Source organism: Microtus oregoni, unplaced genomic scaffold (assembly GCF_018167655.1).
Source record: "Microtus oregoni isolate MIOR12 unplaced genomic scaffold, Mior012 000017F_ref0000208, whole genome shotgun sequence".
NCBI classification, from domain to species: domain Eukaryota; kingdom Metazoa; phylum Chordata; class Mammalia; order Rodentia; family Cricetidae; genus Microtus; species Microtus oregoni.
This window is the reverse complement of record NW_024543076.1, coordinates 13,374,574-13,392,700: the sequence shown is the minus strand read 5'-3', so window position 1 is coordinate 13,392,700 and position 18,127 is coordinate 13,374,574. Positions and strand designations below refer to the sequence as shown.

Here is an 18,127-nt window from a genome sequence, read left to right as displayed (position 1 = left end):
TCTTTGGATCTTTGCCTCTGCTTCCATCAGTTACTGGATAAAGTATCTCTGATGATAGTTAGGGAAGTCACCAATCTGCCTATCATAGATGCCCTCTCCACCATTGCTAGGAGTCTTAGTTGGGGTCATCTTTATGTATTCCTGGGGGTTTCCCTGGTACTAGGTTTAATCCCTGTCCCCCAAATGAATCCCCCATCAGGACATTTCTTTTATTAATCTTCCCCTCCATCCTGCCTCCAACCCACCTCCAGTCCCCAACCCACCCAACCCACTTCCTCTAGTTCCCATTTCTCCATCCCCCAACCCCTGCTGTCAGTTTACCCAGGAGATCTTTTCTTCTTTAACTTCTGAGGGAAATCCATGCTTCCCTCTTTGGGCCCTCCTTGTTATCTAGCCACTCTAGGGCTGTGGATTGTAGGTTGGTAATGCTGTACTTTATTCTTAATAGCCACCTGTGAGTGAGTACATACCATGTTTATCTTTCTGGGTCGGAGTTACCTTATTCAGAATGATTTTTTTTTTTTTGCTAGTTTCATCCATTTGTCTGCAAATTTCATGATTTTTTTTTTTTTTTTTTTTAACAGCCAAGTAGTACTTCATTGTGTAAATGTACCACATTTCCTTATCCATTCTTTGGTTGAGGGCCATCTAGGTTGTATCCAGGTTCTGGCTATTATGAATAATGCTGTTATGAACACAGCTGAGCACATGTCCTTGTGATATGATTGTGCATCCTTTGGGTATATGCCTAAAATTGGCATAGCTGGGTCTTGAGGTAGATTGATTCCCAATATTTTAAGAAACTGCCATACCAATTTCCAAAGTGGCTGGCTCTTCAAGTTTGACTCCCACAGGCAGTGGAGGAGTGTTCCCTTTACTTTGCATTCTTTCCAGCATAAGCTGTCAGCAGTGTTTTTGATTTTAGCCATTCTGACAGATGTAAGATGGCATCTCAGAGTTGTTTTGATTTGCATTTCCCTGATGGCTAAGGATGTTGAGCAGTTCTTTAAAGTGTCTTTCGGTCATTTGAGATTCTTCTGTTGAAAACTCTCTGCCTGGATCTGTACCCTATTTTTTAATTGGATCATTTGGTATTTTGATATTTAGCTTCTTGAGTTCTTTATATATTTTGGAGATCAGCCCTTTGTCAGATGGGTTGGTGAAGATCTTCTCCCATTCTGTAGGCTGCCTTTTTGTCTTACTATGTTCTTTGCCTTACAGAAACTTCTTAGTTTCAGGAGGTTTCGTTGTTAATAGTTGCTTTCAGTGTCTGTGCTACTGAGATTTTATTTAGGAAGTAGTCTCCTGTGCCCATGTGTTCAAGACTACTTCTCAATTCCTCTTCTATGAGTTCAGTGTGGCTGGATGTATATTGAAGTCTTTGATCCATTTGCATTTGAATTTTGTGCATAGGGATAGATATGGATCTATTTACATTCTTCTACATGTTGCTACCCAGTTATGCCAGCACCATTTATTGAAGATGGTTTCTTTTTTCCATTGTACAGTTTGTCAATGGAAACTATGGTAAAAGCTTCTTTGTCAAAAATTAGGTGTTCATAGGTGTATGGATTAATATTCAGGTCTTTGGTTCACTTGTCTGTTTTTGTGCCAATACCAAGTTGTTTTCATTACTGTAGAGCTTGAAGTCAGGGATGGTGATGGCTCTAATAAGATGTAGTTGAATAGATTTGGAGAGAGTGGACAGCCTTGTCTTGTTCCTTATATTAACAGAATCTGCTTGAGTTTCTCTTTATTTAATTTAATGTTGTCTGTTGGCTTGCTGTAAATTGCCTTTATTATGTATAAATATGTTCCCTGTATCCCTGATCTCTCCAAAACCTTTATCATGAAGGGGTGATGGATTTAATCAAAGGCTTTTTGAGCATCTTGAGATAATCATGTGGTTTTTTTCTTTGTTTGTTTATATGGTGGATTACATTGACAGCTTTTCATATGTTGAACCAACCCTGCATCTCTGGGATGAAACCTTCTTGGTCATGTTGTGTGATTTTTTTTTTTTAAATGTGTTCTTGGATTTGGTTTGCCAGTATTTTATTGAGTATTTTTGCATTAATGTTCATGAGGGAGATTGGTCTGTAATTCTCTTTTTTTGTTGCATCTTTGTGTGGTTTCAGTATTAGGGTAACTGTAGCCTTATAAAAAGAATTTTGTTTCTTTTGTTTCTATTACATGGAACAATTAATTTGAGGAGTATTGGTATTAGCTCTTTGAAATTGTGGTAGAATTCTCCACTGAAACCTACTGGCCCTGGGCTTTTTTTGGTTGGAAAGCTTAATGACTACTTCTGTTTTCTCAGGGGTAATAGGTCTATTTAAATTGTTTATCTGGTCTTGATTTAATTTTGGTATTAGGTACTTATCCAGAAAATTGTCCATTTCTTTTAGATTTTCCAATTTTTGTGGCATATAGGTTTTTGAAGTATGACCTAATGATTCTCTGAATTTCTTCAGTGTCTGTTGTTATGTCCCCTTTTCATTTCTGATTTTGTTAATTTGGATGTTCTCTCTGCCTTTTGGTTAGTTTGGATAAGGATTTGTCAGTCTTGTTTTTTTCTCTAAGAACCAACTCTTTGCTTTATTGATTCTCTGTATTCTTTTTGTTTCTATTTTAATTTCAGCCCTGAGTTTGATTATTTCCTGTCATCTTCTCCTCGGGTGAGTTTGCTTCTTTCTGTTTGAGAGCTTTCAGGTGTGCTGTTAAGTCACTGTGAAATTTCCATGTTCTTTATGTGGGCACTTAGTGCATGAACTTGTCTCTTGACACTGCTTTCATAGTGTTTCATAAGTTTGGGTATGTGTGCTTTCATTTTCATTAAAATCTAGGAAGTCTTTAATTTCTTTCTTTATCTCTTCTTTGATCCAGTGGTAATTCACATGAGAATTGTTTAGTTTCCATGGGTTTGTAGGCTTTCTGTAGTTTGTGTTGTTGTTGAACTCTAACTTTAACCCATGCTGATTCAATAATATACAGGGCTTTATTCCAGTTCTTTGTGTATCTGTTGAGATTTGCTTTGTGACCGAGTATGTGATCAGTTTTAGAGAAGGTTCCATGAGGTACTGAGAAAGTACAGTTTTTTTGTGTTTGGGTGAAATGTTCTATAGATGTCTGTTAGGTCTAATTGAGTCATAACCTCTGTTAGTTCCCTTATTTCTAGGTTAATTTTCTGTCTGAGAGACCTGTCCATTGGTAAGAGTGGGGTGTTGAAGTCTCCCACTATTAATGTGTGGGGTTTGATATATGATTCAAGCTTTAGTGATGTTTCTTTTACCAATGTGGGTGCCTTTGTATTTGGGGAATACATGTTCAGAATTGAGACTTCATCTTGATGAATTTTGTTCTTGTGATGAATATGAAATTTCCTTTTTCATCTCCCTCCCTCCCCTCTTCCTCCCCTCCCTCCCCCCCTCCTTCCTCTCCTCCTCCCTCCTCCTCCTCCTCCCTCCCTCCCTCCCTCCCTCCCTCCCTCCCTCCGTCTTTCTTGGTTCTTTGAGAGAGGGTTCTCTGTTGCTATGGAGCCTGTCCTGGAACTTATTGTGTAGACCAGGCTGGCCTCGAACTCACAGAGATCTACCCGCCTCTATCTCCCAAGTGCTAGGATTAAAGACATGCACCATCACTGCCCGGCTCTTCATCTCTTTTGGTTAATTTTAGTTTCAAGTTTATTTGTTAGATATCAGGATAGCATCACCAGCACTTCTTAGGACCGTTTGATTGGAAAATCTTTTCCCAACCCTTTACTCTGAGGTAGTGTCTGTCTTTGAAGTTGAGTTGTGTTTCTTGTATGTAGCAGAAGGATGGATCCTGTTTTTGTATTTATTCTGTTAGTATGTCTTTTTATAGGTGAATTGAGTCCGTTGATATTAAGAGATAATAATGGCCAGTGATTCTTAGTTTCTTGGTTTTGTTGTTGTTTTGGTAGTGTGTTTGTGTGTTTCCCTTTTTAGGGATTCATTGGTATGGGATTATCTATTGCCTGTGTTTTCGTGGGTGCAGCTAACTTACTTGGGTTGGAGTTTTCCTTCTAGTATTTTCTATAGGTTTGGATTTGTAGATACATATTATTTAAATCTGGTTTTGTCATGGAGTATCTTGTTTTTTCTATCTATTGTAATTAAAAGTTTCGCTGGGTATAGTAAGTATGGACTGGCATCCGTGGTATCTTAGTGTCTGCTAAATGTCTGTGCTTTCATAGTCTCCATTGAGAAGTCAGGTGTAATTCCAATAGGTCTGCCTTTATATGTTACTTGGCCTTTTTCCTTTGCAACACTTAGTATTTATTTATTTATTTATTTGGTTTTTCAAGACAGGGTTTCTCTGTGGTTTTGGAGCCTGTCCTGGAACTAGCTTTTGTAGACCCAGGCTGGCCTCGAACTCACAGAGATCCACCTGCCTCTGCCTCCCGGGTGCTGGGATTAAAGGATTCTGTATGTTTATTGTTTTGATTATTATATGGTGAGGGGACTGGGTTTTTCTTTTTCTTTCTTTTGGCCCAGTCTATTTGGTGTTCTATAAGTTTCTTGTATCTTCATAGGCATTTCCTTCTTCAGGTTGGGAAAGGCTTTTTTCTATGATTTTGTTAAATATATTTTCTGTGACTTTGGGCTAGAATTCTTCTCCTTTTTCTATACTTATTTTTCTTAGGTTTGATCTTTTCATGGTGTCCCAGATTTTCTAGATTGTTGTAAGAATTTGTTGGATTTAACATTTTCTTTGAATCTATTTTTTGTATTGTATCTTTAGTGCCTTAAGAGTCTCTCTTCCATCTCTTGTATTCTGCGGGTTATTCTTGTATCTATAGATCCTATTCGTTTATTCAGATTTTCCATTTCCAGAATTCCCTCTGTGTGTTTTCCTTATTGCCTCTATTTCAATTTTCAAGACTTGAGCTATTTCCTTCACCTGTATGATCATTTTTTTCTTGGCTTTCTTGTTTTTTTTTTTTTTTTAAGCGATTAATTCTTCTGATTTTTTGTTTGTCTTTTCCTCTATTTCTTTAAAAGAATTTCTTTTCCTCTTTAAGGGCCTCTATCATCTTACACGGTTTCTTCTGCTTCATCTGTGTTGGGATGTTCAGGTCTTGCTGTTGCAGAACCACTAGGTTTTGGTGGTGTCATATTGTTCTTGATGTTGTTGAATGTGTTCTTAATCTGCTTCTTCTTCTTCTACTTGATGTAGGCAGTGCTTGTATCTCTAGGGGCTACTGATTTTGAGTGGAATGTTTGACCAGGGAGAGGGTGAAGGTTTCAGTGTGTTTGGGTGCAGAGTGTGTATTGTAGGTTACAGTGTCCAGTGGGTAGGGATGGTGGTGGAGCAGCCTCAATTCTTGAATTTATTTTTTTATTTATTTTTTGGTTTTTCGAGATAGGGTTTCCCTGTGTCCTGGAACCAGCTCTTGTAGACCAGGCTGGCCTCTAACTCACAGGGATTCACCTGTCTCTGCCTCCCGAGTGCTGGGATTAAAGGCGTCAGTCACTACCACCTGGCCTATTCTTGAAAATTTTTAATGACAAATTTTAGACAGTAAAGCATTTTAAACTAATGAACCAGTGTTTTATTATTAAATTTCTATCTAGTGTTCTAAATTAGGCCCTAAAGAACTTAAATTGACAAGCTATTAAGTTAAAGGAGTATTTTGAGTTTTTAGAATATACAAATACATAATGTAATTAAGTAACTAACTGAACTGTTTGGAAATCAGGTTGTCATTTAAAACAGAATGTCACCTTTGGAGTGGTTCAGTTTAACCCAAACTGCTTTTTCTTCTAGGTGTTCACTGCACCCATGGCTTCAACCGGACCGGTTTCCTCATATGTGCCTTTTTGGTGGAGAAAATGGATTGGAGGTATATAGGTTTATTATATTGGAAGAAGATGTATGTGACAATTCATGATGATTAAGAATCTTATAAACGGTGTACTTATTTTTCCATGTTTTTCTTGTATTTTAAAAGTTGCATGGGGGCTGGAGAGATGGCTCAGTGGTTAAGAGCATTGTCTGCTCTTCCAAAGGTCCTGAGTTCAATTCCCAGCAACCACATGGTGGCTCACAACCATCTGGAATGAGGTCTGGTGCCCTCTTCTGGCCTGCAGACATACATACATACAGACAGAATATTGTATACATAATAAATAAATAAAGAAAAAAGTTGGAGAAGTTGGGTCATCATTGTTTGTGTTTGTATTCAGCTTTGGAAATGTCCCGTTTTTTTCCTTTGAAATTTATCTTTTATAGCTGTTAATTACTAGGAAAACATAGTGCTATGTGAAGGAAGCATTTTAGGATGTCATTACCCTTTAAACAATCTTGTCTTTATTGAGCATGTTACTTGTGAAGTACATTTTTAGATTTTGAGAGATTAGAACCTAGTTACCTGAAATTCTTATGAGAATAGGGTATTGCTGACTGAGCTTTCCTTTTACTTCTCTAGGTTCACAGTTAGTGTTTCTAAATCCTTTTACCCAGCAGATCCTTTTTTGGAATACAGTCAAGCAAAACACGGATGCAATTGTTTTCTATTTCTTTTACACTCAGTGGTTTTCTACTTTGTGTATTTTTCAGCTCTTGTCATTTAGAACACTGTACACAATAACATCAGACTCCTATGCCAGACTCAGCCAGTGGTTAACTCTTTCTCAAAATGTGTATTCTTTGTGACTGGCTCTGGGTCTTTTGGTAAAAAGATTTCTTAAACATTACTGTTGCTTGTTCACTTTTCTGTTCACGTTCTTTTGACGGCTCTTTTTCTTTGAGACCCTGACCTTTAATGTTTTATTAAAATTTCTTTTCCTTGGCTATCCGTGTTTGTCATAAGCACTCACAGCAATGTGTTTTAGACATGTATAATGTATTATTTGTTAGTACCATATATTATAGCAGTCTATGTATTATATATAATGTATGATATATTATAGTGCCCATGTATTATAGGTGGGTAATCGATGTGTACCATATGTTGCAGTATACCATGTGTATGTACTTTAAGAATTAGTTTATCATTGAAAACTTTGCTGATAAAGAAAGACTTTGGTTTTTCTGTTTTATATGCCTGTTATACTTTTTGTGGTATTTTGAGTATGAGTTAATTATTGACAATTCCACATAAATGGACACTAGTGAGAAAATTGCATTGCTTATTTTCCATAGTATTGAAGCAGCAGTTGCTACATTTGCCCAAGCCAGACCACCAGGAATCTATAAGGGTGATTATTTGAAGGAACTTTTTCGTCGCTATGGTGATATAGAAGAAGCACCACCACCACCTGTATTGCCGGATTGGTGTTTTGAGGATGATGATGAAGAAGATGAGGATGAGGATGGGAAAAAGGACTCAGAACCTGGGTCAAGTGCTTCCTTTGGTAAAAGAAGAAAAGAACGGTTAAAACTGGTAATGTTCACAAATACTGTGCTGTTTTTTTAAAATTATTTTAAATTACATTTATTTATTAGTTATTTTGTGTATTTTGTATGTGCATGCTTGAATGTGTGTGCCTTGGTGTGGGAATGGCACAGTATGCATGTGGAGGTCAGAGGGCAACTCGTGGGAGTCAGTTCTCTTTTCATACTATGTATGGGTCCTGGGGGTCAAACTCAGGTTGTCAGGCTAACTGCAGGGGCCCTTACCTGCTGAGCCATAATTTATATTTTTGTTTAAACCTATTGTGGGATATTGGCTAGGTTTCTGTTATTTCACACTCTCTGTTTTTCTCTCTGTTAAAGAGCATAATAATGGGCCGGGTGGTGGTGGCGCACGCCTTTAATCCCAGCACTCGGGAGGCAGAGACAGGCGGATCTCTGTGAGTTTGAGACCAGCCTGGTCTACAAGAGCTAGTTCCAGGACAGGCTCCAAAACCACAGAGAAACCTTGTCTCGAAAAACAAAAACAACAACAACAACAACAACAACAACAACAAAAAAGAGCATAATAATGGTTTCTGATATTGTGAAATTAATTTTGGTTCTACATGAAACCCATTAAGAAACTCCTAACATCCTGAGCCTGATGGAGTCCTTAAAAAGTCATTGTTTTTTACCGCTGAGTAGTACTCTAATGTGTATATATTCCATACTTTCTTCATCCATTCTTCCATTGAAGGGCATCTAGGTTGTTTCCAGATTCTGGCTATTACAAATAATACTGCTATGAACATAGTTGAACAAATGCTTTTGTCATTTGATAGAGCATCTCTTGGGTATATTCCCAGGAGTGGTATTGCTGGGTCCAAGGGTAAGTTGATCCCGAATTTCCTGAGAAACCGAAACACTGACTTCCACAGTGGTTGCACAAGATTGCATTCCCACCAGCAATGGATGAGGGTACCCGTTCCTCCACAGCCTCTCCAGCAAAGGTTATCCTTGGTGTTTTTGACTTTAGCCATTCTGACAGGTGTAAGATGATATCTCAAAGTTGTTTTGATTTGCATTTCCCTGATTGCTAAGGAAGTTGAGCACGACCTTAAGTGTCTTTTGGCCATTTGAACTTCTTCTGTTGAGAATTCTCTGTTCAGTTCAGTGCCCCATTTTTTAATTGGGTTAATTAGCATTTTAAAGTCGAGTTTCTTGAGTTCTCTATATATTTTGGAGATCAGACCTTTGTCTGTTGCGGGGTTGGTGAAGATCTTCTCCCAGTCAGTAGGTTGCCTTTGTGTTTTAGTGACAGTGTCCTTTGCTTTGCAGAAGCTTCTCAGTTTTAGTAGGTCCCATTTATTCAATGTTGCTCTTAATGTCTGTGCTTCTGGGGTTATACATAGGAAGCAATCTCCTGTGCCCATCTGTTGTAGGGTATTTCCCACTTTCTCTTCTATCAGGTTCAGTGTGTTCGGGCTGATATTGAGGTCTTTAATCCATTTGGACTTGAGTTTTGTGCACGGTGAGAGATATGGGTCTATTTTCATTCTTCTACAGGTTGACATCCAGTTGTGCCAGCACCATTTGTTGAAGATGCTTTCTTTCTTCCATTGTATACTTTTAGCTCCTTTATCGAAAATGAGGTGTTCATAGGTTTGTGGGATAAAATCCGGGTCTTCTATACAATTCCATTGGTCGACTTCTCTGTTTTTATGCCAGTACCACACTGTTTTCATTACTGTAGCTCTGTAATAGAGTTTGAAGTCAGGGATGGTAATGCCTCCAGAAGATCCTTTATTGTATAGGATTGTTTTGGCTATCCTGGGTTTTTTGTTTTTCCATATAAAGTTGATTATTGTCTTCTCCAGATCTGTGAAGAATTTTGATGGGATCTTGATGGGGATTGCATTGAATCTATAAATTGCCTTTGGTAGAATTGCCATTTTTACTATGTTGATCCTCCCAATCCAAGAGCAAGGGAGGTCCATCCATTTTTTGGTATCCTCTTCAATTTCTTTCTTCAATGCCTTAAAGTTCTTGTCAAATAGATCTTTCACTTCCTTGGTTAGATTTACCCCAAGATATTTTATGCTGTTTGTGGCTATCGTGAATGGTGAAGCTTCTCTGATTTCCCTCTCTGCTTCCATATCCTTTGTGTATAAGAGGGCGACTGATTTTTTGGAGTTGGTCTTGTATCCTGCCACATTACTAAAGGTGTTTATCAGCTGTATAAGTTCTTTGGTGGAGTTTTGGGGGTCGCTTATGTACACTATCATATCATCTGCAAATAACGAAAGTTTAACTTCTTCCTTTCCAATTCGAATCCCCTTGATCCCATTATGTTGTCTTATTGCTATTGCTAGAACTTCAAGCACTATATTGAAGAGGTATGGCGAGAGTGGACAGCCTTGCCGTGTTCCTGAGTTAAGTGGGATGGCTTTGAGTTTCTCTCCGTTTAATTTGATGTTAGCTGTCGGCTTGCTGTATATAGCTTTTATTATATTTAGGTATGACCCTTGTATCCCTAATCTCTCCAAGACTTTTAACATAAATGGATGTTGAATTTTGTCAAATGCTTTTTCAGCATCTAATGAAATGATCATAGGGTTTTTTTCTTTCAGTTTATTTATATGCTGGATTACATTGATAGATTTTCGTATGTTGAACCAGCCCTGCATCTCAGGAATGAAGCCTACTTGATCATAATGGATAATTTTTCGGATGTGTTCTTGGATTCGATTTGCCAGTATTTTGTTGAGGATTTTTGCGTCGATATTCATGAGTGAGATTGGCCTGTAGTTCTCTTTCCTGGTTGAGTCTTTGAGTGGTTTTGGTATCAGAGTAATTGTGGCTTCATAAAAGGAATTTGGTAATGACCCTTCTGTTTCTATATTGTGTAATACATTAAGGAGTATAGGTATTAGGTCTTCTTGGAAGTTCTGGTAGAATTCTGCATTGAAACCATCTGGTCCTGGGCTTTTTTTGGTAGGGAGGTTTTTGATAACAGCTTCTAATTCTTCGCGACTTACAGGTCTGTTTAGATTGTTCACCTGGTCCTGGTTTAGTTTTGGTAAATGGTATTTATCTAAAAAAGCGTCCATTTCTTTTACATTTTCCAGTTTTGTGGCATACAGGCTTTTGTAGTAAGATCTAATGACTCTCTGAATTTCCTCTGTGTTTGTGGTTATGTCCCCCTTTTCATTTCTGATCTTATTAATTTGCGTGTTCTCTCTCTGTCGTTTGATTAGTTTGGATAGGGGTTTATCAATCTTGTTGATTTTCTCCAGGAACCAGCTTTTTGTTTCATTGATTCTTTGGATTGTTTTCTGTGTTTCTATTTTGTTGATTTCAGCCCTCAATTTGATTATTTCCAGTCTTCTACTCCTCCTAGGTGAGTCTGCTTCTTTTTTTTCTAGAGCTTTCATGTGGGCTGTTAAGTCTCCAATATGTGCTTTCTCTGTTTTCTTTAGGTGGGCACTTAGTGCTATGAACTTTCCTCTCAGGACTTCTTTCATAGTGTCCCATAAGTTCGAGTATGTTGTTTCTTTATTTTCATTGAATTCAAGGAAGACTTTAATTTCTTTCTTTATTTCTTCCTTAATCCAGGTATGGTTCAGTAGTTGACTGTTCAGTTTCCATGAGTTTGTAGGCTTTCTGGGGGTAGCATTGCTGTTGAATTCTAACTTTAATCCATGGTGATCTGATAAGACACAGGTGGTTACTAATATTTTTTTGTAACTGTGTAAGTTAGCTTTGTTACCAAGTATGTGGTCAATTTTCGAGAAGGTTCCATGAGCTGCAGAGAAGAAGGTTTATTCTTTCCTCTTTGGGTGGAATAATCTATAGATGTCTGTTAAGTCCATTTGCTTCATTACCTCCATTAATTCTCTAATTTCTCTGTTAGGTTTCTGTCTGATTGACCTGTCCATTGGTGAGAGAGGAGTGTTGAAGTCTCCTACTATTAGTGTGTGCGGTTTGATGGCTGCCTTGAGTTTTAGTAATGTTTCTTTTACGTTCGTGGGTGCTTTTATATTAGGGGCATAGATATTCAGGATTGAGACTTCTTCCTGATGAATTGTTCCTGTTATGAGTATAAAATGCCCCTCTCCATCTCTTCTGATTGATTTAAGTTTGAAGTCAACTTTGTTAGAAATTAGTATGGCCACACCTGCTTGTTTCTTAGGTCCATTTGCTTGATAAGCCTTTTCCCAGCCCTTTACTCTGAGTAGGTGCCTGTCTTTGTGGTTGAGGTGTGTTTCTTGTAGACAGCAGAATGTTGGATCCTGTTTTCTTATCCAATCTCTTAGCCTGTGCCTTTTTATAGGTGAGTTGAGCCCATTGATATTAAGTGATATTAATGACCAGTGGTTGTTAACTCCGGTCACTTTTTTAGTAGTAGGGTTTGTGTGTTTTCCTTCTTTGATTTGCGCTGGTGAAGAGTCTCTAGATGTCTGAGTTATTGTGGTCATTGTTGGACTCCTTGGTTAGTGATTTTCCTTCTATTATTTTCTGTAAGGCTGGATTTGTGGCTACGTATTGTTTAAATTTGTTTTTATCTTGGAAAATTTTGTTTTCTCCATTTATAGTGAATGAAAGTTTGGCTGGATATAGTAGTCTGGGCTTGCATCCGTGGTCTCTTAGTTTTTGGAGAACATCTATCCAGGACCTTCTGGCTTTCATGGTTTCCATAGAGAAGTCAGGTGTAAGTCTGATAGGTTTACCTTTATAAGTAACTTGGCCTTTTTCCTTTGCGGCTCTTAATATTCTTTCTTTATTCTGTATATTTTGTGTTTTGATTATTATATGGCGAGGGGATGTTTTCTTTTGATCCAGCCTATTTGATGTTCTGTATGCTTCTTGAACCTTCATAGGTATATCTGTCTTCAGGTTGGGAAAGTTTTCTTCTATAATTTTATTAAGTATATTTTCTGTACCGTTGAGCTGCCCTTCTTCTTCTTCTACTCCAATTATTCTTAGGTTTGGTCTTTTTATTGTGTCCCATATTTCCTGAATGTTTTGTGATGAGAGTTTGTTGGACTTGCTGTTTTCTTTGATCAGAGTGTTTATTTTCTCTATGTTATCCTCAGAATCTGAGATTCTTTCTTCTATCTCTTGTATTCTGCTGGTTATACTTGATTCTGTAGTCTCTATTCGTTTACCTAGATTTTCCATGTCCAGCCGGCCCTCTGTTTGTGTTTTCTTCTTTGCCTCCATTTCAGTTTTCAAGTCATGAACTGTTTCCTTTATCTGCTTGATTGTTTTTCCTTGGTTTCCTAGGGTATCATTCACTGATTTACTCAATTCCTCGAACTTTCTATTATACTTCTCATCCATTTCTATAAGGGCGTTTTTTATATGCTGTTTAAGGGTGTCAATCACTTTCATGAAGTCAGTTTTTTCTACTTCTTGATTAAGGTGTTCATGTCCTCCTGTTGTGGGGTCACTGGCTTCTGGTGGTTTCGTGTTGTTTTTCAGATTGTTGGGAGAATTCCTGCATTGGCGTCTGCCCATCTCTTCCTCCCAATACTCCCCTTTGGATCTTCTTTTACAGGATCAGGTCTTCTTGCCCACTGATGTACCTTCCCAGTGATGTCACTCCCCAGAGATGTTTCTCCACAATGATGTTTCACTTGGTGCCCAGATCGAAACTCCGCGCTGCTTGGTTAGCTCGCGAACAAAGGGCTTTATGATAAATTTTTATAAGGAAATTGAAATACATAGACGACTTAGACTATAGCCTTGTACCACCATGTCTGGCTTTTCAAATATACTTTTAAAAAACAACATTAATCTTGAGCATATATGCTTAATACATTTTTGAAAATATTACTTGATTTTTTTGATTTTAATAGTTATAATGAGATACAATTTAAAGGTTTATTTTTCATGCCTTTCCAGTGGAAAAAAATCTTAAAGTTACACCAAAGAATTGGTAGAGTGCTTACTTAGCATTTGTGCCCTTGGGTACATTTCTTCCCTTTTCTTTTTTAAAGCAGATTTGGGATTTTATTAGAGACATTTTTAATACTGACTTTAAGCATGCTGGTTAAGAAAAGAGAGGCGCTCAGGTACAAGGCACAGCTGGGCATATTTAAGATGATAGTTTATAGGGATATTGACACCACTTGGGTATTCTTAGTCATTGTATTACAAGTCTTAGAGTTTTGCTTTCAGAATTTATTTTCATTAGTTAGTAGTATTTATTAATAGAAATGGCCTATTTTTAAAGTGTTTTTTTAAATAAGGTTGTCAATATATAGCCTAGCTGGCCTCAAACTTATTGTGTGGCCAAACTGGCCTTGAACTTGTAGGATTCCTTCCTCAACTTCCATAGTGCTGGAATGATACTCATGCATCACCACAGCTGGCATCAGAAGTGTTTTCATTTTTAAGATTTATTATTTTATGTGTATTAGTGTTTCGTGTGTGTGTGTGTGTGTGTGTGTGTGTGTGTGTGTTTGTCTGGGGCCCATAGGGGTATAAAATGTGTTGGATCACCTGGGACTGGAGTTTTGTTGTTGGGTCAAGGTAATGGTATAACAGGAAAGCATTGGTCATCTTTATCCTTAGGTCATGGGATCCCAACATTATCATTATTTTAAGACAGTCAGAATTGAAGATTTCTTAGATGATGATACATCTCATTCTGGGTTTGAGACAGTGTAAGAGTGCTGTCTGCTAGAAAGACTTAGGACTCCTGAGGACCTGACAGAGTGGATATGTGGATGAACTCTGAATTTTTTATTCCTCTTCCCAAGGGCATTGCTTGCCAGATCTTGGCCAGAAGGTTGAACTTTGCAACTTGTAGACCAGGTTTTTTTATTCTTTAATGACATTGTCAGCTAGAGTTGTTACATAATTTTACTTGAAAGTGATGCAGAAGCTCTCTGATGTGGCTGAAACTGATTTAGTATACACTTAGACTAATGTTTTAGTTTTAAAAAGTATGAAAACAGAAGCACAGAAAATTTTATAGACTTTCCTGGAGTACACCTTTTCTTTTCTTTGGCTTTGAGATGGGATCTTGCTATAGCCTATGGAGACCTTAGAGTCCTTTTGCCCCGTGTCTGGTGGAGTGTAAATGCCACTCGTGCAGCAGGCAGAACCAATCGTTTCTATGTAATATGAGTTTTCTTAGGTTAACTAGCTCATTAATTTGTAAATACATTTATCCTTTATATATATGTGTGCGTGTATATAGTACATATATATATATTATCATTTTATTTTCTCTTTCCTTTAAAGGGTGCTATTTTCTTGGAAGGTATAACTGTTAAAGGTGTAACTCAAGTAACAACTCAACCAAAGTTAGGAGAGGTACAGCAGAAATGTCATCAGTTCTGTGGCTGGGAAGGGTAAGGCATATTTTCAAGTTTTAAATAAAATTTATTCTTTATTTAATACTTAAAATTAATAAAAGCATTAACTTGACTTTTTGCTTCTTAAAGTTAGTGTGTACATTGAGTGCGTAAGAGGATGTCAGGTGTTTTTCAAGGTAATCTGTAACAGTTGAGTTGAATCAGGATTAGTTGATATACATCATTCTCAAGAATACAACATTATTGTTGTCACCAGAGTTGTTTTCGTTGATCTCCTTGTTTCTGCTGGCTAATGATGAGGAGGACTCCTCGTGTCACCCTCTGCCTCCACTGCACCTGTGGGCTGGGTGCTCCCCTCCCCATCATTTATTGTGCATGATCTAAACTTGAGGGAAACACTTGAATTTTAGCTTAATTACCTTAACAATACTAGACCCCAGTATCTGCCTGTTTCCTCCCCCCCCCCCCCCATTTCTGGGATTATAGCATATGCCTGCCAGGCTTGGCTTTTGATTGGGATCTGGGGATCCCAATGCAGGTGCTCATACTTTCATAGGAATCATTTTAGCCCCTGACTCTCTCTCTCTTCAGTCCTGCATAATAATATTTTTAAATTAGCCCAATATTTATATTATAGCAGTGGCCATTTAGTACCCTTTAAACTTGTATTTTAAAATGTCAAGAGAGAGTGTAGCTTTGGCTGTCCTGGAACTCACTATGTAGACCAGGTTGGCTTTAAACTCACAGAAATCCACATGCCTCTGCCTTCTGAGTGCTGATTTTAAAGTAATATGCAACTATTCCTGGCTGAGATTGATGCTATTCCATTTGAAATTAATCTCGTGATAGGAAGAATATTGTGATCAACCTGTGAGCCATTAGAGATTGGTTTAACACAATGATAACATTATATGGGTTGTAGCTATGACAGAATAATGTTTTTTCTTTAAGGTCTGGGTTCCCTGGAGCACAACCTGTTTCCATGGACAAGCAAAATATTAGACTTTTAGAGCAGAAGCTATATAAAGTAAGCTGGAAAGCAGATGGTACTCGGTAAGTTTGACTACTCAAAATCAATTACACAAATAACTCTCATGCTTGAAGAATATTATATTGTTAGGGAAAGTGTATACTTCTCAGGGTGTGAGTTTCTGATTTGAACAGCGAAATAAATGTGTTTCAGAAATTATATAGCTTTTATCTGTTGATATTTTAAGTTGTATAAAGTTTTAGTTCATTCTGCTGAATTTTGGCAGCAGAATTCTGTTTGTTTTTGTGAAAAAGTTTTCTATTTTAATTTTTTGAGACAGAATTTTACTTTAACCTGGGCTAGCCTTAAACACCTGGTGAACCTACAGCAATCTTCTTATCCTCCCCAGTGCTGGGATTATAGGTGTGAGCCATCATACCTGATTTAATACGATCCTCTTACCTCTGTCTCCTGAGTGTTGGGATTATAGGCATGTGGCACCATGAGCGCATTTGGGATCTCTTTTTGTTATCCTTATTTCATAATTTAGTTGCCAGATATTCTAGTATCGTTTGTTTGTTTGAGACAGGGTTTCTCTGTAGCTTTGTTGCCTGTCCTGGAACTAGCTCTTGTAGACCAGGCTGATCTCGAACTCACAGAGATCCACCTGCCTCTGCCTCTGCCTCCTGAGTGCTGGGATTAAAGGCGTGCACCACCGCTGGCCTTCTATTCTAGTATCTTTATGTAAATGTATTTCAGGAAAACTTAATTTTGGGGTCAGGGATGTAGTTGTTACAGTGCCTGACTAGCAGGGGTAGGGCCTGAGTTTAGTCCCTGACACTGAGTAAAACTGGGCAGTAGTGGCGTAAGCTTGTATTCCCAACATTTGTGAGATGGTGGCTAGAGGATTAAAAGTTCAAGATCATCCTCAACTACATAACAATTTCAAGGTCAGTGCAAGGTACAGGAGACTCTGACACAAACTCACTAACTAACTTACTTTATTGCACAGCAGTAGGCACTATTTTCTTTGGAGTCATAGTTTGCCAACCCATGACTGAATATGTTCTTCTTAAAAGACTTTTTCCCACTAAGATAGGAGCTCTATAGTTTTGACTGGTCTGGAACTTACTATGTAGACCAGTATATTTCTGTGCACCACTTGTGTATAAGAGCTGACAGAAGTCTGAATCATTAGATATGGAATTATAGGCAGTTGTTATTCTTTATGTGGGTGCTGGGAATTGAACCTGGGTCCTCTGCAAGAGCACTGAGTGCTTTTAACCACTGAGCCGTCTCTCCAGCCCTGGTAAACATCTTTTAAAAACATTAAAAAAAAAGATTGTGTGTGTGTGTGTGTGTGTGTGTGTGGTAGGTGCTCATGGAGGCCAGAAGATGGCGCCAGAACCTTTGGAGCTAGAGTTACAAGTAGTTATAAGTGCTGGGGATCTAATCAAGTTCTTTGGAAGAAGAACAAGTGCTTTTAACTGCTGAGCCATCTCTCTAGCCTCTTAAAAACAATTCTATGGTTGAAAATTATTTTATTGTTGTTTTTGTTGTTGTTATTATTATTATTTGAGAGAGTCAAGGTCTCACCACTGCTAAGCCAGCCTGGAGCTTACTGCATAGCAGAAGTTGAACTTGAACTACTAATTCTCTTGCCTCCACTTCCCAAGTACTGGGATTATAGGCCATGCTCAGCTTTGTGGTTGAAGTTAAATAGTGAAAACAATTTTTTATTCCTACTGGAAATAGTTTTAGATTAGTGGGATGGATTACATTCCTTTTTTTAGTGGCAGGAAGTAAACTCACTTTAATATTTCAAAGATACAGGGATTTATAAAGACTTTTGAAAGTCAAAGATACTAAGGGTCCCAGTGAGATCATGAACTGTTATTACTGCTCTTCTAGCATATGGATTGTTTGTTTGCTGAAGGAGGGCTTTTACTAGAAGTGTGTTCTTTGGGGCAGTAAGGCAGTGGCCACTCAGACCTTCCACTGCGGAACTGGAACCCACACTGCTGCAAAGTCAAGGTCAACTTGTGCTAAATAACCACTTCCACCCTCCCCCAGCAAAACTCAGATTACAAAGCTATGAGACAAAAACTCTCTTGGAAGCTTTTGGACTATAGGCTTCTGACTGAACTTGACACAGCTGATTGTGTTGGAGGACCCTCTTTTTCTATCACTTTGATTACATGCATGTCTTATGAATTTTGGTTTAAAAATACATTTCTTTTTTTTTTTTTTTTTTTAGTACAAATGTCCTGTCATTTTTCAGTTGCTGTTGGGTCTGGGGTCTGCATCTTACTGGGTTGTGTAAAATGGCAGCTCCATCTGTGGAGATTATTTTTGCCCCTGTGCATGCTTCATGGCCCTTACATTTTGTAACCCAGAAGGTTATTGAAATGGTATACTTGTTTATATTTCCCCCTTTCCTTACTGTTTTTATTACTTTGTCAAAGTTATC

The 18,127-nt window shown here is 37.9% G+C and overlaps 1 protein-coding gene across 3 annotated transcripts in view; it reads left to right on the top strand.

Moving 5' to 3' along the window:
* Rngtt (RNA guanylyltransferase and 5'-phosphatase) overlaps positions 1-18,127 on the top strand; it is a 188,522-nt gene that overhangs the window by 19,913 nt on the left and 150,482 nt on the right. For all 3 annotated transcript variants that reach the window (XM_041667676.1, XM_041667677.1, XM_041667678.1), the window contains exons 5-8: positions 5,791-5,866; positions 7,168-7,408; positions 14,614-14,723; positions 15,639-15,740. In XM_041667676.1, the coding sequence (XP_041523610.1) occupies positions 5,791-5,866; positions 7,168-7,408; positions 14,614-14,723; positions 15,639-15,740 (529 nt within the window). The remainder of the gene's footprint in view (positions 1-5,790; positions 5,867-7,167; positions 7,409-14,613; positions 14,724-15,638; positions 15,741-18,127) is intronic.